The 26,055-nt window shown below is 44.1% G+C and overlaps 1 protein-coding gene and 1 pseudogene across 1 annotated transcript in view; one reads left to right on the forward strand and one right to left on the reverse strand.

Moving 5' to 3' along the window:
• The window catches only part of EIPR1 (EARP complex and GARP complex interacting protein 1), a 486,875-nt gene that overhangs the window by 30,559 nt on the left and 430,261 nt on the right, over positions 1-26,055 (reverse strand). The window contains exon 7 of the mRNA XM_029595793.1: positions 1,361-1,528. Coding sequence (XP_029451653.1) covers positions 1,361-1,528 — 168 coding nt within the window. The remainder of the gene's footprint in view (positions 1-1,360; positions 1,529-26,055) is intronic.
• LOC115088917 lies at positions 17,361-17,449 on the forward strand (annotated as a pseudogene).

Below are 26,055 nucleotides of genomic sequence, written 5' to 3' on the forward strand. Positions count from 1 at the left end.
TCCAACTTGGAGGAAAATGAGTGGTGGCTATGTTTCCTCGACTTCTCCCAATGCTCACCTTGTTCTTTACCTGGAACTGATGGCAACAGAGAAGAGCCCAACCTAGAATGGAAAACATCAAACGTGCTCAGTCCCCCACCCCCACCTTGGGACCGAGGAGAACCAGTGGAGGCGATCACGAGTAGTTTGAGGCTGGGACTTCCTTCCCGAACAGGGTAGAATTCCCAGATGCCGACAACAGATCAGAACGCTTAGAGCCGAACAGCTTCTCCATCTTGTCCAAGTGTGCCCAATGGCCCTTGACGGTCATCTGGGCACAGAGATCGCAACCACGGGTGTCATGTGATGCCCTGAAGCAGAGGACACAGATCTCGTGTGAGTCTGTGATGGACATAGTCCAGGGGTATTGGGGGCACCGGCGAAAGCTGGATGATGCCATATGAAAAAGAATGCGGCACGTGGTCGATGGCCTGTGGCCACCTGGGGGCAAACCATCAGCAATTGATTGCAAGAACCCGAGAAACTTATCGAGACCGTAGGGAGAAAACCTCGAGAAACATAGAGGGACCCGATGTGACACTGTGATGAAAAATTGCAAAAAAAGCAAAGAAAGAAGCGAGAGCTCCATGACCATGAAGTGAAAGCTTCGCGGAAAGGAAGAGACTGAAGAGGTACCCTGTATGGATGCATGATTAGCAGCATGCTGGTCTTGCTCAGTGTGCCAGTCAAAGTTTCTAGAAACATTTACAAACGTTTTCCGTGCCGGGCTCCATCTGATGATCATGTGTGAGGACTACCATCCTGCTTGTCCTTGGAGAAAAGCAAAGCAAACACTGTATGGGAAGGAAGGAAACAGAAGGCTCTATTAGAAACAACAGCTACTGTAGTTCTGGAGTTCTCACAGTAGTAGCTGTGACGGAGAAAGCAAGCTGACACTGTGAGCACATGGCTCCGCAGAAAAAGGAATACTGAAGGGATCCACCTAGTGGACAGGGAGATGACTACAGTTGCAAATGATCAGAAGACCATGTTGAAAGCTCTAGAATTTTTTAGATCAAAATTCCGTGATGGGCTCCTTCGGATGATGTCACCCATGTGCGAGGGCTGCCATCCTGCTTGACCTCGGAGAAATAATACAATGTTAACCTTCAATGCAATGTTAGTACTTGGCAATGAGAGAAACATTTTAAATTTCACTGTTCTAGGCACCTTTGATTTCTAGTCCTGGGCCTTATCAAGTGCTGATAAGATGACAATACTTCCCCATCCAAAAGTCTGTCAAACATATACTATTAACATAGACATTCAGGCCATATTAAATCAATCTTTTGTGAAACTGAATGGAAGCAAAGCACCCTACCAGTGAGAATGTTCTTCCAGGCTTTTTACAGGCTCATTGACATTCCTGGTGTCCCAAAACTTCACCTTGCAATCATCTCCACAACTAGCAAGATAGTACTGTTTATTGGGATTGAAGTCCAGATCTCGTACAAGCTGTCCATGAGCATTCTCTATGCAATATATCTGGCTGTAAAACACAACAAAATCAGTTGATTTATGAAAGCTACTTCTTTATTCTTGATAATGTCCCCAGAAATGTATTTAGCACCTTTGTATAGTAGTTGAGAAGCCTCAGTCTCTTGTACTAATAAATGTAGAATCTTAATAGCCAATAAAATGTTCAAAATGAAATATTATGAAGTGCTCTCCAGTTTAACGCAACAATTAAATTTTCAAATCAACAGGAGTGAATCACAAGCCAATCTTATGTTATTATTTTCTTAGCTATATCGCTTAAGGAGCTGTATTCTAAAACTGTAACAGAGTTTAAGGATGCATGGGATAAGCAAAGATGATCATTAGTTGCTAAAAGTGAAGACACAGCAGAAAGTGTGACCTGGCAGCATGTGAAAGTGCTGCACTCAGCAGATTCAGCAATGAATGTTAGGCCAGCCACAATGAATAGCAAAATATTAAGAAGAACATAAGAAATGGTTAATATGAAATCTTATAAGTTCTAGTGGAAATACAAGCAACCAATTGGCCAAGATTTCCTGGCATGCTGCAAGTACCGTAATAACTAGAAATTTTAGCAGAAACATAGATGCCCATGTAGCTGGGTCTGTCCAGCAGACTATTCAAAGAACCTAGGAGGCTCACTAGTAATGGTAGCTTTTTAGAACAGGTTCTGTTTATAAGAATCAAATTAGTAGCTGGGTCTGTCTGGCAGGTTGCAAGTACAAACATTAACTGAAATACAAGCACTAATGTAGCAAGGTCTGGCAGGCAATGCAGGACAACTAGGAGGCTGGGTGTTCAGGCAACAACTACGCTGGTATTGCAGACTATGTTGATTTTTACAGAGGTACATAGCTAGACATAGAAAAGGTGGAAGCAACCAAGTAGGGATCTTATATCACCCAGTACTGTGATTTAGGACATATTACAGCAAAAAAATGTTTGGCAAATAAACATCATCACTTCCTATTGTGGTGACCCCTTTGATTCTCCAATAGATGGTTCTAGCCTAAGATCTGGGTTAGGAGATAGGAGTGTGGCATACATTCTTAATAGCACTTCCTCTGAGATTTGCTAGAATGATGAGTTCCTGACTGCATAAATGTTGGTGGGTACAGATTGTGGTGTGACATGGCATTTTTTTGTTGGCTTTTTAATGAATAAGAGCTGTTTCATTTGGTGTCCTCTGCCTCCATTTTTAGTCCCTAAGTCAGAGACATTGGAAAAGAGGGGAAGCACATCCCTGTCCAATACATAACCTGTTTGGAAGGGTTTGCCTCAGATTTTTGAGTAAGTGAATTGTTCTTTGGGATCTCATTTTTAGAGATTGTGTTTTTTTCTTTTGTGAATTTCTGGCCTTGGGTGGTGGTCAAGGGTGGAGAAGACTTCTGTTCCTATCTCACAACCCTGAAGGGGCAGTGGTGACTTGCAACAAGAGTTTTGGAGTTTAAGAAGATGTTTGCCTTTTGAGTTTGGAAGGAATGTTTTGCTGCCACCTGCCTGCCCAATGGATGGAGAAAGATGAGCTGACCTTTTCTAGCTACAAGGCCTTTCAGTCACAGAGATCCAACTTTATTTTGAGAGAAAATTAGGGTAAAATATTTCATGACATCTGGAGTTCACCACCTGAAACTTCACCCAGGAAAAAAGGACAAAGACTGGTTCTTGAAGATCTGGGTGTACAATTGGATCACAGGTATGGATGGCGAAGAGATCCTACTATACCTAGGATACCCCCAACCACTTGAAACACTTATTCCAAACCCTGGAGGATAAGAACATCTCAGGACCCAGTACTGAGGGACACACATTCATAGATAGAAGAGAGTTCTGAGGACATACTCCTGACTAGGACTTGGAGATAACTGAAAATACCTTGAAATACCTTTGTTGGTGCAAATTGATTATACTGAAATACTTGTTTATAATTTATTTATTTAAATGTTCTTATATACTGCCTATTAGGGATGTGCAGAGGGACTGCATACGTTGCATTCGGTATTCGTATTCATCGGGGGGCAGATAAGTTGCATTCGGCAAGGGGGGCCCCCGATACATTCATGCTTATTCGTTTTCCGGCTAAAATTTAACTACAACCCCCCACCCTCCTGACCCCCCCAAGACTTACCAAACTCCCTGGTGGTACAGTGGGGGGTCCAGGAGCTATCTACTGAACTCACAACGTCGGCTGCTGATATTCAAAATGGCGCCGATAGCCTTTGACCTTACTATGTGACAGGGTCTATCGGTGCCATTGGTCGGCCCCTGTCACATGGTAGGAGCAATGGACGGCAGGCGCCATCTTGTGCTCCTACCATGTGACAGGGGCCGACCAATGGCACTGGTAGCCCCTGTGACATAGTAAGGGCAAAGGCTATCGGAGCCATTTTGATTACTGGCAGCCAACGGCCCGAGTGCAGGAGATCGCTCCCGGACCCCCGCTGGACCACCAGGGACTTTTGGCAAGTCTTGTGGGGTCCAAGACCCCTGTCACATGGTAGGAGCACAAGATGGCACCTGCCGTCCATTGCTCCTACCAAGTAGCGCAGAATTCCCACAGGAGTACTCCTATCCCATGACTTTTTAGTTTTAGCTACTCCCCAAAAAGGTGGAAGGTTTCCCGTGGTCCAATCAACACCGCACGAGCAAAGGATGCATCCTCCTGGGCCTGCACATCCAGACGATAAAACCTGGATTGTTATCTCCCATCAGATATTGACGGGAGATAAACAATCGAATCGCCGTCCATGACAATACCTGAGCCCTAGTGGAATGAGTCCAATCCTGAGTAGGCAGTGGCTTCTCAGTTCCACATACATGGCCGTGACCACCTCGTTAATCCAACAAGCTATTGAGCCCGCAAAGCTGGCGTGCCCTGCTTAATTCCACCATGGAGGATAAACAGGTGAGCTGTCTTATGGAAAGGATCAGAAACCTCCAGATACCGCATGACAAGTCTCTTGACATCGAAGGGGCGCAGCAGGTGATACTCCTCCGCATCCCTGACCTTATCCAGCGACGGCAGGGAGATGAACTGATTCAAATGAAAGTCCAACTCCACTTTGGGCAAAAAGGATGGAACAGTATGCAGCTGTACCGCCCCTGGAGTCACCCGAAGGAACAGCTCCCAGCAAGACAAGGCCTGCAGCTCAGAGATTCAATGCGCAATAGCCACCAGGAGCACTGTCTTCAAGTTCAACAACCTCAAGGAAAGGTTATGCAGTGGTTGGAACGTAGAGCCCGCCCAAAAAATCCAGCAGTAAGTTAAGACTCCACAAAGTAACTGGTAACTTCAAGAGAGGCCTAAGATGCTTCACTCCCGTCAAAAAATGGACCACATCAGGATGAGACTACAAGGAATCACCAGGCAAGAGCCACAACCTGCCCCTTCAAGGAATTAAGAGCCAATCCTTTATTCAACCCATCCTGCAAAAAATCAGGAATGAGCGGGATCTTAACTGAATGAGGAAGAACACCATGCTCCTCACATCAGACCTGAAATACTCTCCAAACCCGCCCATAGGCTAAGGAAGTGGAGAACTTCCAAGCACAGAGTAAGGTGGTAATCACCACAGAAGAATATCCATGCTTCAACAGCTGAGCTCTCTCAAGGGCCAAACCGTAAGACAGAACCAAGTCAGATCTTCGTGAAGAACTGGTTTCTGCTTCAAGAGATCCATGTGTGGCGGAAGAAAAGGGGAGTCTATACAAGGAGTCTTTGCAGATCTGCATACCATGGAAGCCTGGGCCAGTCCGGCACCACCAGGAGTACTAGCCCCCTGTGGCCCTCGATTTTGCAAATTATCCTGCACAGCAAGGGGCACAGAGGAAAGACATAAAGCAACCTGTCTCCCGACCAGACCTGCACGAGAGCACTTATGCACAGGGATCATGGATCTCTCCTGCGACTGAAAAATCAAGGGACTTTTGCGTTGCAAAAAATTGCCAGCAGGTCTGTGAACGGAAGAGGCCCCAGTGACCACAATCAGCTGAAACGCATCAGCTGACAACACCCGTTCGCCTGGGTCCAGACTCTCCCTGCTGAGAAAGTCCACTCTAATGTTGTCTTTTCCTGCAATGTGAGAGGCAGGGAGCATCTATAGATGTCCTTTTGCCCATTCCATCAATAGTTCTATTTCCTGCGACACTTGCTGGCTCTTGGTTCCTCTCTGGCAATTGATGTAGGCCACTGAAGTCGCATTGTCCAACATCACACAGACTGCTTGACCCTGCAGCCTGTGGCTGAACTGCAAGCATGCCAACCGGAACGCCCGGGCTTCCAGGCAATTGATGCTCCAGCAGGACTCCTCAGCATTCCAACACTCTTGGACCATCAGCTCCTGACAGTGAGCTCCCTAACCCTGGAGACTCGCATTTCATGAGTACCAACCAGACCAGGGAGGACAAGGACACTCCCTTTCTCAGATGAGCCTCCTGCAGCCACTACTAGAGACGAGAGCAGATTTCCATCGGCAAGTGGAGCCTAACCAATTAGTCCTGAGACTGCGGGTTCCAATGAGACAGAAGAGAGTGCTGAAGAGGATGTATATATGCTCTTGCCCACGGCACTACTTCCAGAGTTGCCGCCATCAAACCGAGCACCTGTAGATAGGACCACACTATCGAGCGCATAATGTTCACCAACTGATGCACCTGAGACATCGATTTCTGAATCCGAATTTCTGTCAGGAAAACTTTGTCCTGCTCCGTGTCGAACTGAACCCCCAGATACTCCAATGAGTTGGGTGGTGAACCTGGCTGAAGACTGCTCTTGGCCAGGTTCACCACCTAACTGAGCTCCGGCAAAAAGAAGATCACCTTGTGTGTTACCAGGCAGCTCTCTTCCTGAGACTTGGCTCGAACAGCCAGTTGTCCATGTACGGGTTCACCAGGATCCTGTCTCTTCTCAAGGTCACCATAACCTTGGAAAACATTCTGGGGGTGGTGGCTAGACCAAAGAGCAGCACCCGAAACTGATAATGGCACCCCAACACTGCAAAACATAGAAAACGCTGGTGTTCCAAATGGATGGGAATATGAAGGTAAGCCTCGGACAGATCCAGGGAGGTCAGAAATTCCCCCCACTCCACTGCCATTATCACAGAGCCAAAGGTTTCCATGTGAAAATGAGTCACCTTCAAATGACGGTTGACCCTTTTGAGATGCAGGATAGGACAAAAGGAAACCTCCATCTTGGGCACAAGAAAAATAAATGGAATATCACCCCATACTTTCCTGAGTCGTGGGCACGAGAACCACAGCCCTCAGCCTGAAGAGTCTTTGAAGCGTAAATCCCACTGTCTGCTGCTTCTGCAGGGAGTGGCAAGGGGACGCCCTGAGGAACATTGTGAAATTTCAACGCATAGCCTTCTTGTATCACCTCCAGGAGCCACTGGTCCGATGTGATCTTGATCCACCTCTGATAAAAGAGAGAGAGTCATCCCCTATCTCTTGTTCCCGAAGGTGGGTCAGAAAACCTTCATTGGGAAGCTCGGGAAAGTCCACCACCCAAGCCCGCTCCTCTCTTGGGTTGTCTGAGTCGAAAGGACCGAGACCTACTGAAAGGCTGAGTCCTTTGAAAGGTCAACTCTCTGTTGGGTTGAAACCACTTGGAACCCCAGAGACAACCCCACATGCCAAAGAGGTGCTGCAATTGCTTCTTATCTTCCGGCAACCAAGAAACCGGAGATTCACCCCACTTACTGGCCAGTTTCTCCAACTCACTCCCAAACAAAATTGAGCCTTTAAAGGGCATCTTTTGTAACATTAGCTTTGGAGGCTGCTTCAGCTGACTTGACACCTGGCCGCTATCACCAAATCCACTCCTCTGGCCGAGGTATGGACCAAATTGCAGCTTGCATCTGCTAAAAAGGCAGCAGCGGGCTCCACAACTGCTCTGGACTTCCCTCCAGAATCATCAACCTCCTGAGAGAGAAGAAAACAAGATCATGCTACTAGGGCGCAACAGGAAGCGATCTTTAAAGTCATTGCCACTGCCTCAAAGGCATGCTTAAGGATAACCTCAATCCTCCTATCATGCACGCTGCTCCTCCCTCCATGGGAATAGTCAATTGTTTAGAGATGGCACAAACCAGTGCATCCACTTTGGGAAAATGCAACACACTCTCACAGCCAGATCCAGGGGGTACAGGCCTTCCAATGTCTGACCCCTTTTAAAATTTGACTGGGGTGCCCCATTCAAGATCAATCAATTCCTGAATGGCATCCATCACAGGGAAAAGACAAGAGGCTTTATGCAAGGAAACCAATATGGGATTCTTCTTCAGCTCAGACATGGCATCCGAACCAGGAATGCCCAGCTGTTTCAAAGTCTGAGAAATCAGGGCCGGCAGTTCATCTTTCTGAAAGAACCACAACATGGTTCAATACGGTTCCAGTTCTGGAGGCATTTCCCCATCTTCCAGGGAATCAGGATCTGTCTCATCATCAGTGCCATCCGGGTTCCTGTCAGGAATATCCACAGGGAGCCACAGTGAGCTTTGGCGCTGTAGCATAGGACAGGAAGAGGGAGGAGCGACCGACTGAGGGTCCGATATGACAGCATTGGGTGAAGCAGAGAACTGTACCTGAAGAAAAGCTTGTAAGCCTTGAAAAAATTCCACCCAAGAAAAAGCAGCCGGATCCAGACCAAGCCCAGAAGGAACTGGAGCTGGGCACACAGAACTGCCCTTTCCTGCGGAAGAGCTAGTCAAGGGAGAACCAAGACCTGGCATCCCTCCAGCCAAGGCCTTAATCAACCCATCATCAGAATGGGAGGAGCTGGGCTTAGCAAAATCTGAGGAAGACAACTCACCCTGAGCGTCCAAACAGAGATGTCATATGATAGAAGACATGTCAGGCCTCACAAAGAGAAAGGCTCTTAGGCTTCTTGTTTACTGGTGCCATCATAGCAGTAAATGTGCGTCTGACCAGTCGCGCTCAAAAATTTATGAGCACAAAAATTAAGCACCAGAGAAATAAGAGCAGCAAGCACAGGCACAACTTGTGCGCCAAGCTAAAGTGTTTAAAACAGTTCCAAAGTTGTGCGCACAAAAGGCACTCCCAAAACTGAGCACACTGCGCACAGCTATGGCCTGTAGAGGGCAACAAGGAATGCACAGGCGCGCGCAAAAATGCCACCGCGGCCTACCATGCAAGCAAAAAGCCTAACTGCGGGGCCTAGCCCACTGGGGATGCTCAACCCGCCAGGCTGCCCTGGGACAGCGCACTGAGCACGGAGACCAGAGGAAGCCCTAAAAATCCCTGCCTCTGCTTCCAAAGATAAAACTTTTGGGGGGTTTTTTGGGGTTTTTTTTAAGCTTACTCAGTGCTTACCAGCTGAGTACAGAGAAGGTCTCCGGCTGCGGGGGGGGGGGGGGGGGGAAGAGGGATCTGCCCTCATCACTGCGCTCAGCCTCCCTCACCCGCTCCTTTCAGCTGAACAAGCAGCTAAGTCCATGCCGGGAAATCCAGCTACCGGACCAATGCACACCTCTGAGGAACCACGGAAATCACCTCTGGAATTCTCAACGGGGGAAAGGAACTTTTGGTATCACCGCAGGAGAATGGGGCTTTCTTTTTCTTAAGTCAGATTTCAAATTTCTCCTTCCAAAAAACCCAAAGCAATCCCCATAGGGAGATGCACATCCACCATCTGCTGAAGATGGAGAACACTGGCAGGCTGGGGTCACTGCAGGAGTATATACACTGTGACGTTAGCTTGCTCCATCTCCATCTGCTGGCAGGGGAGCATAACCCACTGGTCCTGAGTCCATCTATCTACATGCTAGGAAAATAACTTTTTAGACAAATAATGGCATAACAATACATCAAGGGGAACCCCCCCCCCCCAAAAATCAACAATATTGAATGAACTCAATTGGTGTGTTAGGATTATGAACAATTAGTGTGAATGCATTGGTTTTAAAATAGCATAGTGATGTTATTTCATTTTTAATAAGGGTTTTCTAATCCAATGGTTCACAACAGGTGTGTCGGGGCACACTAGTGTGTCATGAAGTTCCAGGAGGTGTGTTGCAGAGCCAGCAGAAGACTGATCTTTTGTCCTCAGGCTAGGCAGGAGTTGGCTGACTTCTCTTTTATTGGGTATGACAGGAAGCTGCTCTTACTTCCTTCTTTTCTTCCTTGCCAATGGAAGGTTGTTCCTTTCTCCTTCACCCAGATCAGAGCACGATATCATCAACTCCTGTTCATATGGGCCTGGCAGGACACCAACTTTATCTTCCTCTGCCTGGCAATGAGGCTGCTGATGTTCTCTTCACCCCATGGAGCCTGGATGTGAAAGCAGGAGCATAAGGAAGAAAGCTGTATGCTCTATAGATCCGCTGCTGCTGCATCCTCATCTTTCTCTCCTCAGTGCTTCTTGCCCTCTTCTGCTGCTGATAAAGAGGGAGGGAGACTCTGGATTGGACTGAAGTCTTTTCTGCTGGCTGGGAGCCAGGAAGAGGGGGAAATGTAATGGGCAGGAAGGTTTGGGAAGATAGGAGTTTGAGCCTGCTGGGTAGGAAGGCATGGGGAGATAGCAAGTCAGATGTTTGCTGTATAGGAAGGGGTGCGGGAAAGGAGGTTGGGGTTGCTGGGCAGGGAATAGAGAAGGACGTGGAGAGAGATGGAGGTGTGGGGCTGCTGGGTTATGGGAGAAAGCAGCAGGGAGTGGGGGATGCTGAGCAGGAAGGGGTAGGAAAGAAGTGGTCAAAGGTATTCTGGGTAGGGAAGGTCAGAAAGAGTTGAGCAGGGGAGAGAGGGAGCATGGGAAGAGGATGTGGGGTGGGGGTTTGGGAATGTTGCCCAGGGATATAACATGTAAAGGGACAATTGAATAGATGGGAAAAGTGAGGGGTGATGGGGGCATGGAGGGGAGTAACTGGGTACAAGGGCCATACTATGTCAGTTTTGAGAATATGCATTTCTTCTGTCTTTGAACTTTGCTTAGTGTAGGAAGAAATATATTTTTTATTTTAATTTTAAATTTTGCACTGTATGCAGAAGGTGGTCTTGAGGTTTCCATTCCAGGTTTTGTTTCCACATGTATAATTTGTGGTCTTTTATTCTATATTTGATGAAGGCAGGTCTGCCTGTGTTCAATGTGTATACGACTGAGATGAGGTACTTTACAAGAGGTTTATAGCAGCCTGATTTGTTGTATTTTCTCAATATTATATTGCACTGGTGGTGAACTGCTGCGTTTTCCTGGGTAGGGCTATAGCTGTTTCATTTCTTGGAGTTAGTGTTGCTGAAGTATGGCAGGTTTGATAGACATGTACAGAGTGGGGTTTGATGTATTATTTTACAATGCACCTGGTAGTAGAGGGAGTTTGCGATTCTGTTCTGTTATTAAGATGACACCAGAATCAGAATATCATTTTTGTATGGTGAGTTGTACAGGGAAATGTCTTAGTTATGCTCTGCACCCCACTGTTAGAAGTGGGGGCCTCCTGTGGATTTAAAGCGTATGCTAATATTTAGTCCCATAAGCTTATAATGTGTATAGATTTGGCTGCACAAAAAAACTGACATTTTGGGAGCAGGTTATGAATTAATGCATGTATTTTAACTTTTAAAAAGTTATGTGCATCAATATTTTGCTGCTAAGCCTGCTTGGGCCGGAGATTTTTAAAGCTCCCTTACACGCGCCGGGCCTATTTTTATAAAGGCCCGACAACGTGCGTTAAAGCCCCGGGACGCCATTTGCCGCTGTGTTGGAGGATCGCGTGCCGGCAGGCTGCCATCGCGCACAAACTGCGCCTGCCTCCAGGCAGGTACAAAAAGGTATGATAAGAAATTTCGGGGGGTTAGAGTAGGGCTGGGGGGGGAAGCTTAGGGGAAAGGGGTGGGAAGCTTAGGTTAGGGGGAACAGGGGAAGGCCGTTGCGGCTCAGTGCGGGCTTGGCGCGCGCGCGCCCGACCCCTGATTTTATATCATGCGTGCGCTTGCATGTTATAAAATCGGGCGACTTTGTGGCATGCCGGGTAGCGCGCACACATGTACGCCCGTGCACAGGTCTTAAAATCTACCCCCTTATGCGCAGAATTTAAAACCCACTTTGCAAGGGGTAAAACTATATGTTTACAACAACCCAATATTAAAACCCAATTTATGCAGATATCTTGTATTTTAAAGTAAGTTGTTTTGTGTATACTTAAAAGTTACATGAAGCTGGCCTGGTAATTCAGTGGCAATGCTGTATACTTCCATGCAGAGGCTCCTGGATTTGATTACCAGCTCAGGTCTTTTGCTTCTCAGGTTAGTTGGGGCTGGAGATGCTGTGGAGGCAGGAGTCATAGTCATAGCATAATGGTAACACCTGGTGCCTGGATTTAAGGCCTATGACTGCAGATTTCTGAAAGACCACCCGGTGCGCTACAATGATTGGACTAACAGGAGTAATTCCAGAGGATTGGAAACAGACAGTTACTCTTTACAAAAGTGGAAGTAAAAGAAGGTTGGGAACTACAGGCCAGTTAGTCTGACCTCTGTGACGAGTAAATTGAAGGAATCACTGCTAAAGCAGAAGACAGTACAGTTTTTGGAATCCAGTGGATTATAAAATCTGAGATAGCATGATTTTACCAAAAGTAAGACTTGTTAGACCAATCTGATCAATTTCTTTGACTGGGTGACTAGCGAGTTGAATTGGTGAGAGCATTAGATGTAGTGTGCATAGATTTCAGTAAGGCCTTTGATATGGTTCCACATAGGTGACTTATAAATAAACTGAATACTCTTAGTATAGGCCCTAAAGTGACTGATTGGGTTCGAAACTGATTGAGTGGGAGGCAACAAAGGCTAGTGGTAACTGAAGTTCACTCCAAGGAGAGGAGTGTTATTAATGGTGTGCCATAGGGATTGGTCCTTGGATAGATTCTTTTTATCATTTTCATAGGCAATCCTTCAGAAGGACCATCAGGAAAGGATTGCCTTTTTGAGCTTATCATCAAAATCTGCAACAGGGCAGACACCCTAGAAGGTGTGTAAAACATGATACGGGATGTAGCGAAGCGTGAGGAATGATTTAGAGTCTAGCAGCTAAGATTTAATGTTAAAAAAATGAGGAGTTACAGAGCTGGACTGCAAAAACTCAAGGATGCGGTATAGAGCATGAAATTCTATGCACAAAACAAGTGTGAAATCTGGAACTGATCTTATCTGAATATATTATGGTGGTCCAACAGTTAAATAAGGTGATGATAAAAGTCAGAAAGATGCTTGGGTACATAGGGGAGGAATGCTTAGTAAAAAAAAAAAAAAAAAAAGGTGCTGATATCACCTCTGTATAAGTTCCTGGTGAGACCTTATTTGTAATATTGTGTTAATTCTCAGGCCGATACAGAACGGTGCGCTCAGTTGAGCGCACCATTTAGCCCCGTTTGACCGCACATTTTACACGCGCTATTATTATCCCTTATAATGTAAGGCGTAATAGCGCATGGAAAACGCGCGGCCAACCCCCTCCCAAACTAATAGCGCTCATCACATGCAAATGCATGTTGATGAGTCTATTAGTTATACCCGTGGGATACTGAAAGTAAAATGTGCAGGCAAGCCGCACATTTTAGTCTCAGAAATTAATGCCTCCCCAAAGGCAAGCGTTAATCAGGGACAACACCAGGAAAGTGTACAGAAAAGCAGAAAAAACTGCTTTTCTGTACACCCTCCGACTTAATATCATAGCAATATTAAGTTGGAGGTCCCAAAAATTAAAAAAACAAACAAAAAAAAGCTGTCTGCCGACCCGCAGGTTGGAAAACAGCAGTTCAATATTGCCGGCGTCCGTTTTCTGAATCCGTGGCTGTCAGCGGGTTTGACAACCGATGCCGGTAAAATTAAGCATCGATTGTCAGACCCGCTGACAGTCGCCGCTTCCGCTAATTTAAATAAAGAATCGCGCGCCCAGGAGAGGTGCCTGGGCATGCATCGGGAGAGCGGGCGCTCGCCTCAGAGAACCGGCTCTCCCGCAGAGTTTTTTTTTTTGAATCGGCCTGTCTGGAAACCACATATTCAAAAGGCAAAACAAGGCAGAGTTGGTTCTAGAGGGTGACTATTAAAATAGTCAATGGTCTCCATTTATAAAGCTATGGGGACAGGTTTAAAGATCTACCCTAGAGGAAAGGTGAGATAATGGAATTATGATAGAGACATTTAAATACTCCCAAGTTATCAATGCACAAAAGTGGCCCCTCTCTCAAAGGAAAGTAGACTCTGGCATGAAGGGTGAGAGTGAAAGGGGTAGATCGGAGTAAGTTTAGGAAATATTTTCTTTACAGAAAAGGTTTGTAGATGCATGGAATTGCCTCCCAGTGGAGATGGTGGGAGACATGGATAGTATCTAATTCAAGAAATAATAGGACAAGCATAGGGATCTCTGAGGAGTGGTAGGGATTGTAGAGCTGAGTGAGTAGTGGGGTGGATGGGCAAACTAGACAGTTTGTGTAGTCTTTTTCTGCTATTAGATTTTTTATGTTTCTGTAAAATAGCAAAATTAAAATTAAAAAAAATAAATCCCCAGGTAGTCATGCTGTAAGAATCAAGGTGCTAGATCCCAGCTTTGGTTCTGATTGTGCTGAAAACCCAGAAGAGCAGGAAGAAATTACTGGATGAAAAAAAAAAATTACATGTGCAACTTTGCAGTTAGATGCACTACTGAAAATGTACTCCAAAGTTCTAAAATTCTCTGCCACTATTAGACTGAGCTGTCAGGACACGATCTTCAGTATTTCTATCATTCCCATTAAAGTAAATAATTTTATTTATTATATTCCTAGGAACTTTTTGTTAAGTCAGGCACATAAATGGCCCAGTGAAACTGAAGAGAAAGGCAGGCAATGCAATGTAGAATGACAGAAAATAAATGTCTCTTTAATCTAAGCCTGAAGCTAGGGAACACCTATTGGAGAATAAGATATGGAGAAGATAGTGCTAATGGTAAAAAAGCAGGCTGGGCAAAAACATGAAGTTACAGTCGCTGAGCAGGAGAGGGGGAGAGTTAGGAATGGCACATGTTGAGAGGGGAAAGAAGACAGATATGTAATTAGGAATAAGTGCCTGAAAGTAAGGGAGGGTCATATTGGTGGAAAACCTGATACGCTATAACAATCTACAAATAGATTCAGAGGAAGGGAAGTTGGAAAACAATATAATGTGAAATCGTATTAATCTTGGAAGATTGGTTTGCTGTCTGGGCCCAATTCTGAAGAATTAAGGGAAGACGGAGGGCAAGCAAAAGGAACAAACTGCCAAAAAGCTAATTCAAGATTTAAGCACCATGTCTAAACAAACAACCAGCATGGGCTAATTATTCAGATCACTTTTAGGATTAGTAGAAGCACCGTTTTACTATGAATAGATGAACTTCCTCCAGTGCAGCTTGATTCTGACACTGGGCTGACCTGTGAGCAGACTTTGACCCAGTTTACCTTGCAAAATTTAAGGTTTCATTTTATTTCGAGTACCCATGTAATTTTTGTGAAATAAGTAATTTAGTGAGCCATCTTTACACAGAAGTGTTAGATAATACAACACAAAAGAACCAAGTCACTAAGTGGTCTGTTGAAATAATTTTAGCATAAAATTCTCCATATCAGCGTAGACAATAAGCTGATTACACACAATGTGCACATGCTAAAGGAATGTGGAACATTTAACAGGCTCACCCTTTTAAGGTGAATTTTAAAAGCCAGATGCGTGCATTAATTAGGAATGCACGAATATGTCAGGCTTGCACACAGTGAGTGGATTTTAAAAGCCACTGCTTGCACATCTCGGAACTTCTCAAAAAGGGGTGGGTTGTGGGTGTGGTTTGCGCAGGGCATGGGCGGGACTTGGGTGTTTAGATACTTGAACCAGAAATTTGCATTGTAAATACTACATAATACGGAGCGCACCAAAGCCTTGTAACTTTACTCTGCTATGGATGGTGTGTAAGTTATTAAAAAAAAAAAGTCATTTCTGAGGGGTGCAAAGAGTCTGGGGTATCTGGGGGTTGTACAGGCTATCAAACCAGGGGGTGTTGGTGGACCTATCAGTTAATTGGGTGAACTGGGGAGGAACTAGTAAAAACAGGGAATGGCATCGGCTTGTGTCCCTTTTAAAATGTCCCCACTTATGCGGTTAGAAGCGGCTTTTATGTGCATAGGCACATGCCCTCTTAAAATTAGGTGGTCATGCTATTTATAACATGCATGCATATACGTGCATACGTTATAAAATAGCCATGTCCCTGGGCATGGGCTGCAAATATATGCATATGTGCACCTCTTCACCACTTTGAAAGTTATCATCCCTGTATATCAAATTCTCTCTCATTAAGTGGCCAAAATTGCAAGGGCACATCTCCAAACATTTACAAAAAAAGCCTTTCTGGTTGCCAGACATATACCACTTCCCTGGAGCAAAGAGAGATATGACTTACCCTCACTGAATCCTGATCCCTCCCTCCTACCTCGCTACAGCAAACAAAGTACCTTTTGCCTAGGGTTCCAAACCCATCTAGTGGTGCCTCATAATTCTATGTTCAACGGAAGTGCTAGAAGGTATCACCATTCCCTCCTGCTAATAAAGATTAGTGGGCTGATAGAGGAAAGCACAGGAATTTGGGAGGGAAGCAGGAGGGCTAGCTTGGAGGCAATTTTTTTTGGATACAGAGATGGGGTGTGAAAGAGGGCAGGCGGTATTGTGGCAGGAGCTGCACTATTATGATCAAAGGTATGGAAAGGAGACTGTATCAGGGTCGGAGTGCCAGGTACCAGTCAGGGGGTGGGAGGGTTGACAGGATTCTGGGGGTCATCTGTTTGCTCCGATAGGGGGTAGGGAGATGGGGGAAATAATGTATTTTTATTTAAAATAATTTCCTGCACTTTCCACAGTTCAAGGAGGGGGAAAAATATAACAAACAATCATTTAAACAAACTCCAAAAAGTAAACCTATTTAAACATACTAAACACATACAATCAAAATGATAAAATAAAAACCCAAAAGGAAAACAAAATGCCTGCAGAGCTGTTTGCTATAAATAAAAAAACAAAAGGAAAAAGGAAAAGAAACGCCTACAGAGCTATATCCTATTCCATAAAGTCAAATGGGAATACCAAATCCCTTAGCCACATAAGGCATACATCAAATAGCAAGATCCATGTCTATTGATCTGAGGCCTAGCTCTCGACCTCAAAAGCTTGTCTAAACAAGAACTCTTTTAACTGCTTCCTGAAAGTAGTTGTACAAAGCATCGTCCATAAGTTCACCAGCAACAAATTCCCAAAGATAGGACCTGCTACTGAGAAGACATGTGCTCGTATTTCAGAGACATATGCCAAATGAGGAAAGTGGACCTAAAAGTACCCATTGTAAGAGTGTGGAGGATTACAAATTTGCAAGGCAGAACAAACCCACGATGACATTCCATTCTCTAACAATTTATGGATTAACCTTGCAATATTTAACTCCCAATATACTGGTAACCAGTTGAAAGAACAAAGCATTGGAGAAACATGTACTCTATTAGCAGAGTTTTGTGCTATTTGCAAAGTGTGTATGATGTTTAATGGTAGACCCAAATGCATAGAATTGCAATAATCTAGTATAGATAACACCAAGGCCTGCAGTACTGATCAAAATCGCCTTCATAATATTTGTAACTTAAAGAAGGCTGCTTTTACAACCACCTTTATTTGCATTCTCATTGCTATATCAGAGTCCAACCAATTGCCCAAATTCTTTACTTGTTTAATGGCAACTATGTTGTAGTTGTCAAACTGAAATACAGGCTGAATGTTCAGTGATGAAACATGATTAAAATTATGATCTCAGTTTTATTTAACGTAAGTGCCAACCTTCTTGGCCTTTTGGCTAAGATCAAGTGTAGTATCTGTGTAGTATAACTATTGTCTTAATGCAGATAATTATATATGACTCATAGATTGTGTATTGGTCCAGGAGGATGATATTGGTTTAAAAATTGGATGATATTAGCGTATATTTCATATCCTACACCCAGGCCAGCAAATAGCTTACACATGAATATCATATAGATGTTAACCAATGTTGCAGAAAGGGCAGAATCCAGTAGGACACCTGAAGTAGTTTTGTGCCATGATGAGCTTTTTGATTGAAATCAATTGAATTCTGAAGAAACAACTGTGAAATGCTAGTTGAAATTAAAAACAAATACATTTGGCAACACAGTAATAATGAGAGATTTCAGCTTGGTCAGTGTCTCATCAGGACATGCTAGAGAGGTTAAGGTTCTAGATGCTATAAATGATTGCTTCATGGGTCAGCTGGTCCTAGAAACAATAAGAGGGGCTTCTTTAAATCTTATCCTCAAAGGAATGTAATTGCTGGGTGTGAGGGGTTACTGTGGTGGGGCCGTTGAGCAATAGCAATAGCAATTTCACAAACACTGGAGGGAGGACATTAAGTAAAACTACTTATTTATTTTTATTTATTTATTTTCGTGTTTTTATATACCGATAATCATTTGGAACATCTAATCGGTTTACAGTGAAACAGCAATTCAGCAACAGGTTTTACATATAACTTAGTGAACAACAATTCGGAAACAGGCTATAGCTTGGTAGACAATGCAACTAATATGAGAGTCATTATTATGTATAACTATGTTTAGAAAAAGTCGTCGATATATAACAAAATATATACATACATATACATGTAGCTTGGTAATCGAGGAATTAAAATCTATGAAAGGCATATTTACTCAGTGGTGTAGAATATCATTATATATAAAATCTAAATACATACATACCATAGCCGATGAGAGTGACAAAAATTGGCGGTAAGGAGGTAACTAAGGCCCGGCGAAGGGAGGTAAGGGTGACTAACGAAAGGGGGGGGGGGGGAGGGAGGAAGGATAGTTCAAGTGAAGGCTTGCTTGAAGTGCCATGTTTTGAGGTTCTGTTTAAATTTCTTATAGCCTGGTTCCTGTGGCAGAGTGTGGGGCATATTATTCCATAAAGTAGGGCCAGCAGTGGAGAGGGCACGGCTTCGTCAATTTGTGTGAGGGAGTGTGTAAGGTAGCTGCGTGTTGTTTTCTAGTGGGTCTGCCAGTGTCATGGAAGTAGAGGTGTTCCTTGAACCATTGCATGTCATTGTTGTGGAGGGATTTATGAAATATTGAGAGTGTTTTATATTGTATCCGGGATGTTACGGGTAACCAGTGTAAATGTTTGAGTATAGGGGTGATATGGTCATTTTTGTGTACAGTCATAAGGATACGGGCAGCCGCATTTTGAAGAATTTGTAAGGGTTGGATCGTGCTTTTTGAGAGACCTAGGAGTATGGCATTGCGGTAATCAATTTTAGACAGAATGATGGCTTGTAGTATAGTGCGAAAATCATTGAGATGTATTAGGGGTTTGAGTTTTTTTTAATGTCTGTAGTTTGAAAAAGCCATCTTTTAGGGTTGATGAATTTTTTTTTAGATTAAATTGATTGTCTAAGATGACGCCGAGGCTGCGGACATGAGAGGAGAAGGTATTGGGGGGTGTAGGGGAATTGATTGAAGGTGGACTAATGGTAATAATGTTGGGAGAAATGGCTAGTAGCTCGGTTTTTGCAGTATTAAGGGCGAGGAAGTTGTCAGTGAGCAGAGAGTTGATAGCAGGGAGGGCTGATTTCCAGGTCTTGATTGCATTAGGCAGTGTGTCAGTGATAGGAATAAGAATCTGAATGTTGTCAGCATATATGAAATGCGGAAGACCAAGGTCAGACAAGAGATGGCATAGGGGAAGGAGGTATATGTTGAATAAGGTGGAAGAAAGAGAGGAGCCTTGGTCTGTTTTATTATGGTCTGTTTTATTATTATACTTGTGGTAGCATATAACTTTAAAAAGAGAAACTATGATAAAACTAGGAAATTAGTTAGAAAAAAATAAAAGGAGTTGCTGCTAGGGTTAAAGGTTTGCAAGAGGTATGGAATTTGTTAAAAAATTATTTTGGAAACCCAGATAAAATGTATTCTATGCATTAAAAAAGGTCAAAAGAAGACCAAATGATTGCCAATGTGGTTTAATGGTGAGGTAAAGGAGGCAGTTAAAGCTAAAAGGGCAAAAAATGGAAAGCAGTCTCAAATGATGAAAACCAAGAAAAGCATAAGCACTGGCAAGTTAGATGTAAAACAGTAGTTAGACAGACCAAGAGAGACTTTGCGTAAAAGCTTGCCATTGAGGCAAAAGCTAATAAAAAAATTTTCAAGTACATTGGAAGCAAAAATTACTACAGAACTCAGCCGCACGAATCCTCACTGGTCTTTCCAAGTATGATCATATCACTCCGGTTTTATGTAAATTACACTGGCTAGGCAAAGCACAATTCTGTGCCCCGTCTCCCTCAAAGGTTGATTTATAATCTTCAATGTAATATGTAATCCGTAGCGGGCCCCCTACTTTGGAACTCCCTCCCACCCCTGCTCAGAAACGAGCCCTCGACACAAGTATTCAAAAAACAACTCAAAACATGGCTCTTCAGAAAAGCCTTCCCACCAGACACCTAACCCCCCCCCCCCCCCCGATCGCTAACTCAGACTCATCCCCCACCGAAATGAATCCCCCATCCAAGTCCCTACCATCTTTTCCCACCCAAATCCCTCCCCAGCTACAATGTCATTTTTTCTAAATACCCTACATAAGAAACAACCTATACAAGTTTCCATGTTACTATATTTATTTTAATCAAGTTACATTGATTATTTTATACAAGTTTCATTGTTTATGTTATACAAGTTACCATGTTTTCCACATTACCCTGTTACAATGTAAAAATGTTTCAATGTTACCTTGTTACAATGTAAAATAAGCAGTTCTGGTCTTATTTGTTTGGTTATATGTAAACCAATGTGATATCTCGATCGAATGTCGGTATATAAAAGCAAATAAATAAATAAATAATCCTTGTCAGTTATTCGAAACGTATTTAAACTTGCGATGAGTGAACCCAGAAGCAAAATAAAACAGACCAAAACCAGTAAAAAGGAGGGATTCTGTGTTTAGGCATTTCCTAAATCCGAATTGAGAAGGGTAGTAGAGAATATTGTGAGAGTCAAGGTAGTCTGTGAGTCGGATGTTGACAAGCTTTTCCATTAGCTTGGCTATAAAAGGTAAGTTTGCAATGGGGCGGTAATTTACAGGGTTGGCTGGGTCCAGGTTGGGTTTTTTTAGTAAGGGTTTCAGTGATGCAATTTTTAAAGAGTCAGGGACAGATCCTTGATTGAGGGAACAATTTATGATGTGTGCTAGAGGTTTAGCAATGGTGTTAGGAATGGTGAGGAGGAGTTTGGTCGGTATTTGGTCCAATGGGTGTGAAGAAGGTTTCATTTTCTTGATTATTGATGCTATTTCCAGTGATGATGTCGGTTCAAGAGATTCTAGTGTCTGTTTGTGGATAGTTGGTGTAGGATTTTGGCTTGGTGGTTGCAAGGGGTTAGATGAAGTGTTGGATGTTGCCAAGGGGGCAAGTAGGTTTTTGTTGTCAAAGAAGATAGCCAACTCTGTAGATTTGTTTTGGGCTTCTTCTTCTGGGAAGGTAGGGGGAATAGGGGTGGTAAGGGCTGCAACATATCAGAACAGAGTTTTTGGGTCGTATAAGAAGCCGTGTATTTTTTTTGGCGTAGAAATCTCGTTTGGTGCGGGTAATGGAAGTCCTATAGTAGTTCATTGCTGTTTTGTAAGAAGCCAGTGAGGTAGGGGAGGGATCTTTCCGCCAGCGTTGTTCTTTGTGTTGAAGGTCTTGTTTGAGTGTTCTTAATTCAGTTGAGAACCAGGGTTTTTTGTTCGTGCGGGCCGGGTTGATAACTTTTGAAGATAAGGGGCAGATTGTGTTTGCTACTGAGTGTGTGATAGATTGCCAGGAGTTAATAGCAGTATCAGCATCAGAGAGGTCCAGTTTAGTAAGGTCTTTGGCAAGGCTGTTGTTGAGTGTGTCCATGGAACACGGTTTCCTGAACTGGATAGAGGATTTAGTAGCAATTTGTTGACTAACTTCTCCAGTTCGCTTCCGAACAGGAGGTTTTCCTTAAAGGGCATTCTCGTGAGTCTCGTCTTGGACGTTGCTTCGGCTGACTAGCTTCTGAGCTAGAGTTGTCTTCTGGCTGCCACAACGGACGAAACACCTCTAGCTGCGGTGCGCACCAGATAGGAGGTCGCATCCGTGAAGAATGATACTGCTGGTTTTAGTGCTTCGACGGGTGTGGTGGCATTCCTGGTATTTGATAAGCAGGCGCGTGTCACCACGGCACAGCAGCCGCAATCTGTAGTGACATAGCTGAAACATCAAATGACTGTTTAAGGATGTATTCAAAACGTCTGTCCTGGGCATCCTTGAGTGCTTCTCCTCCCTTGACTGGGATGGTAGTGCGCTTTGAGACGGCACAGACCATGGCATCTACTTTAGGGAATGTCAGGAGGTCTTTGGCAGCGGGGTCCAGGGGGTATAGGGCTGCCAGGGTCCATCCCCCCTTGAACGTGGCCTCCGGAGCCTCCCATTCCAGGTCAATCAGCTGTTGGATGGCCTGCAGCAAAGGGAAATGGCGGGAGGCCTGAAGGAGTCCCTCGAGGAGGGGGTTTGTCTTCGGTTCCCCTGTAGCACTCATGTCTGGGATAGTGAGCTCTTTCAGACTGTGAGCCACGAGGTCTGATGGTTCGTCTTTAGCGAAGAAACGCCTCATGGTTCGGTAAGGCTCCGTTCCTGGAGGGATTTGAAACAATAGGGATAGAAAAATCCTCTACCAACACTTGTTTGGGTACCTCTTTAGAGGGAATTCTTGCAAGACAACACTTCTGTTTTTTTCTAAATTCAAAAACAATTTATTCTCAACCAGCCAGAGTTTCAATTTTTTTAGCACTGAACAATTCTATCAATAGCTTTTAAAAGGAACCTCCAAATGGAATAAAAACTCAATGTCTTCCGCATATAACCTGAAGCTAACATCCAGCTCAGCCATCGCCTTACAAATTAGAGAGATATAAAAGTTAAACAATAGAAATGACAGGGTAGAGCCCAGTGGAACCCCAGCCTTCATATGGGAAAGAGAAGTTTTACTCCCCTCCATGATAATTTCTTGTGTTTGCTCAGATAAAAAAAGAGTGAAACCACCTCAGAATTATATTGACAAACCTCGACTGGCTATTCAACATCAAAGTATGGTCAATAGTACCAAAGGCAGCCATTAGGTCCAGGAGCACCAAAAAGTACTCCTGTCCCTGATCAAAACCTCTCTGGAAGGTATCTACTAGAAACAATAATATAATTTCTGTATTATGGGCTGGTCTAAACCCGTATTGATGGGCATTTAAGATTTCATGGTCATTTACAAAAATCTCCAATTGAGAAAGTACTGTTTTTTCAAGGATGTTAGACAAAAATGGCAAATTTGAAATAGGGAGATAGTAGTTAAGGTCTTCAATATCAAGATGAGATTGTTTCAGAATTGGTTTTACCAAAGCTTTTTTTTTTTTTTTTTTTTTTAAGAACAGCAGGAACATGACCCTCAGTCAGAGAGAAACTGACAAAATTTTAAATAAAATCTGCCAAGTCTTCTCGCAAAATCTTTAAAGAAACATTAGAACATTCAGACATGGGACAGTATTTTCCAAATTAGCTATAGTTTCTACAATCTCTGTTCTAGAAGCCGCTTGAAAGGTATCCCATAACACAGGAGTTATAAGCTCATCTTCTAGACTAATGCAACTAGAGATAACCAGAAATTGTTTTGAGAGAATATAAATTTTATCATGGAAAAAAACCCCTACCTGTTGAACATATAGGTGCAGATTTTCAGATCTACGTGCTTACATCCAGGAGGATCTACATGTGTAGGGGGGTTACGCCCTCTGGGCCTATTTTCAAAAGGCCCGGCGGCGCACACATGACCCAGGGCTTTTCTGCATGGGCGGGACGGGGGCAGGGCAGATGGTCCGGGGGCATGGCGGTCCGGGGGTGGTCCGGGAGGTATGGCCGAGGGTGCCAGCAGTTGGCAGGCAAGCGTAACTTCTAAAACAAGGTTAGGGGGGGGGGGTTTCTTTAGGGCTGGGGGGGTGGGACAGGGAGGGGAAGGTGTGGGGGGGGGGAGGGAATGGGGAAAGCCAGTGGGGCTCCCCGAGTGCTCGGTGCTCGCAAGGGGGATATAATTTAGCAAATTCGCACGGCGACGCATCGGGGCATTCCCCAGTTCCCAACCCCCTACCCTAACTTCCCTTCCCTAGCCCCGCCCCATTTTTAAAATTCATGTTTTGCTCCTGCAAAGGAGCAGGAGAAAATTGCACGCGCTGGCACAGCAGCAAATGATGGCCCCGCCCCCTTTTAAGGCCCCAGCACTTACACGCGTCCTAGGGCTTACATACGTGGCTGGGCCCGTTTGAAAATTGGCCCAGCGTGCATAAGGCCCGGCCACGCACATAAAACCCCGGGATTTACACTTGCCGGGGTTTTAAAATCCGGCCTTAAACGTCTTAGCTGCTGTTTTTCAACTACAAGCTCTTTATTGAACCATGGCTTAATAGAGATGAGTCAACATGATTTTAGCAAGGGGAAGACTTGTCTTACCAATCTTAGAAGTTTTTGAAGGTGTAAATAAATGTAGCTAAAGGTGAGTCCACTGATATAGTGTATTTGGATTTTCAGAAGGCGTTTGACAAATTACCTCATGAGAGATTCCTCAGGAAATTACAAAGTCATGGGATAGGAGGCCGTGTTCTTTTGTGGATTGGTAACTGTTTAAAAGACCAGAAACAGAAGGTAAAACTAAATGGTCAGTTTTCCAAATGGAGAAAGTTCGTTAATGGAGTACCACAGGGAACTGTACTGGAACCTGTGCTGTTTAACATATTCATAAATGATCTGGGAAAGTGAACAATGAGTGAGGTACCCAATTTGCAGAAGACACAAAGTTATTCAAAGCTGTTAAAATGGCAATGGATTGCATAAACTGTAAAAGGACCTTGTGAGACTAGAAGACTGGGCATCAATGTCAGATAAAATTTAATGTAGAAAAGTACAAAGTGATGGACATAGGGAATAATAATCCCAACTACAGGTAAACAATACTGGTTTCTGTAGTGGGAGTCACTACCTAGGAAAAGGACCTTGGAGTCTTTGTGAACAATACATTGAAAACCTCTGCTGAATACATAGCAGCAGTCAAAAGAGTAAATAGAGTGTTATGAGTGATCCGATAAGGAATGAAGATTAAAATGCAAAATATCGTATTTCCTCAACATCGAGCCTTGGTGTGACTGCAGCTTGAGTATTGTCTGCTGTCCAGATCGCCCCATCTCAAGAAAGACATAGCAAAACTAGAAAAAGTGCAGATGAGGGCGACAAAATTAATAAAGGGGATGGAACATCTCTACTATGATGAGTCGTCATGCAGGTTAGAAAGGAGAGGCTGAAAGGGGATATGATAGAAGTTTATAAAATCATGAATGGGGTGGAATGGATAAAGAAAGTATGGTTATTTACCCTTTCAAATAATACTAAAACAAGTAGACACTCCATAAAACTAACAAATTCAAAACAGATTGTAGAAAGTACTTTTTCACTCAGTGCATTGTCAAGCAAACAGAATGTTGGGAATTATTAGAAAGGGAATGATGAATAAAATGGAAAATGTCATAATGCCTCTGTATCGCGCCATGGTGAGACCGCACCTTGAACACTGTGTACAATTCTGGTCGCCGATCTCAAAAAAGATATAATTGCGATGGAGAAGGTACAGAGAAGGGCGACCAAAATGATAAAGGGGATGGAACAGCTCCCCTATGAGGAAAGACTAAAGAGGTTAGGACTTTTCAACTTGAAGAGACGGCTGAGGGGGGATATGATAGAGGTCTTTAAGATCATGAGAGGTCTAGAACGGGTAAAAGTGAATCGGTTATTTACTCTTTCGGATAATAGGACTAGGGGGCACTCCATGAAGTTAGCAAGGAGCACATTTAAAACTAATCAGAGAAAGTTCTTTTTCACTCAACGCACAATTAAACTCTGGAATTTGCCGCTAGGGGATATGGTTAGTACAGTAAGGGGTGAATTTTCAAACCTGTGCACGGGTGTACATGTGCCCGTGCTACCCGGCACACACACATATAAGCCCGATTTTATAACATGTCCCCGTTCCATTCCCCTAAACTAACCTTCCCATCCCTTCCCCTAACCTATCCCTCCCCAGCCCTACTCTAACCCCCCCCCCCCCCCCAAATTTAAATTCACCTTTTGCTCCTGCCTGGAGGCAGGCGCAGGTTGCGCATGCTGGCAGCCTGTCGGCATGCGATCCTCCAACACAGTGGCAAATGGCCACTGTGCCGGAGGCCTCTGTCCCCGCCCCCCCCCCCCCCCTTTTGTAAAGCCCTGGAACTTAGACGCGTCCCAGGGTTATACGTGTGTCGCCGGGCCTTTATAAAATAGGCCCGGCATGCGTAGGGCTTTTAAAATCCGGCCCTTAGTGAAGCTGGGTTTAAAAAAGGTTTGGATAAGTTCTTGGAGGATAAGTCCATTACCTACTATTAATTAAGTTG

The sequence above is a fragment of the Rhinatrema bivittatum genome, chromosome 3 (assembly GCF_901001135.1).
Source record: "Rhinatrema bivittatum chromosome 3, aRhiBiv1.1, whole genome shotgun sequence".
Taxonomy (NCBI): Eukaryota; Metazoa; Chordata; class Amphibia; order Gymnophiona; family Rhinatrematidae; genus Rhinatrema; species Rhinatrema bivittatum.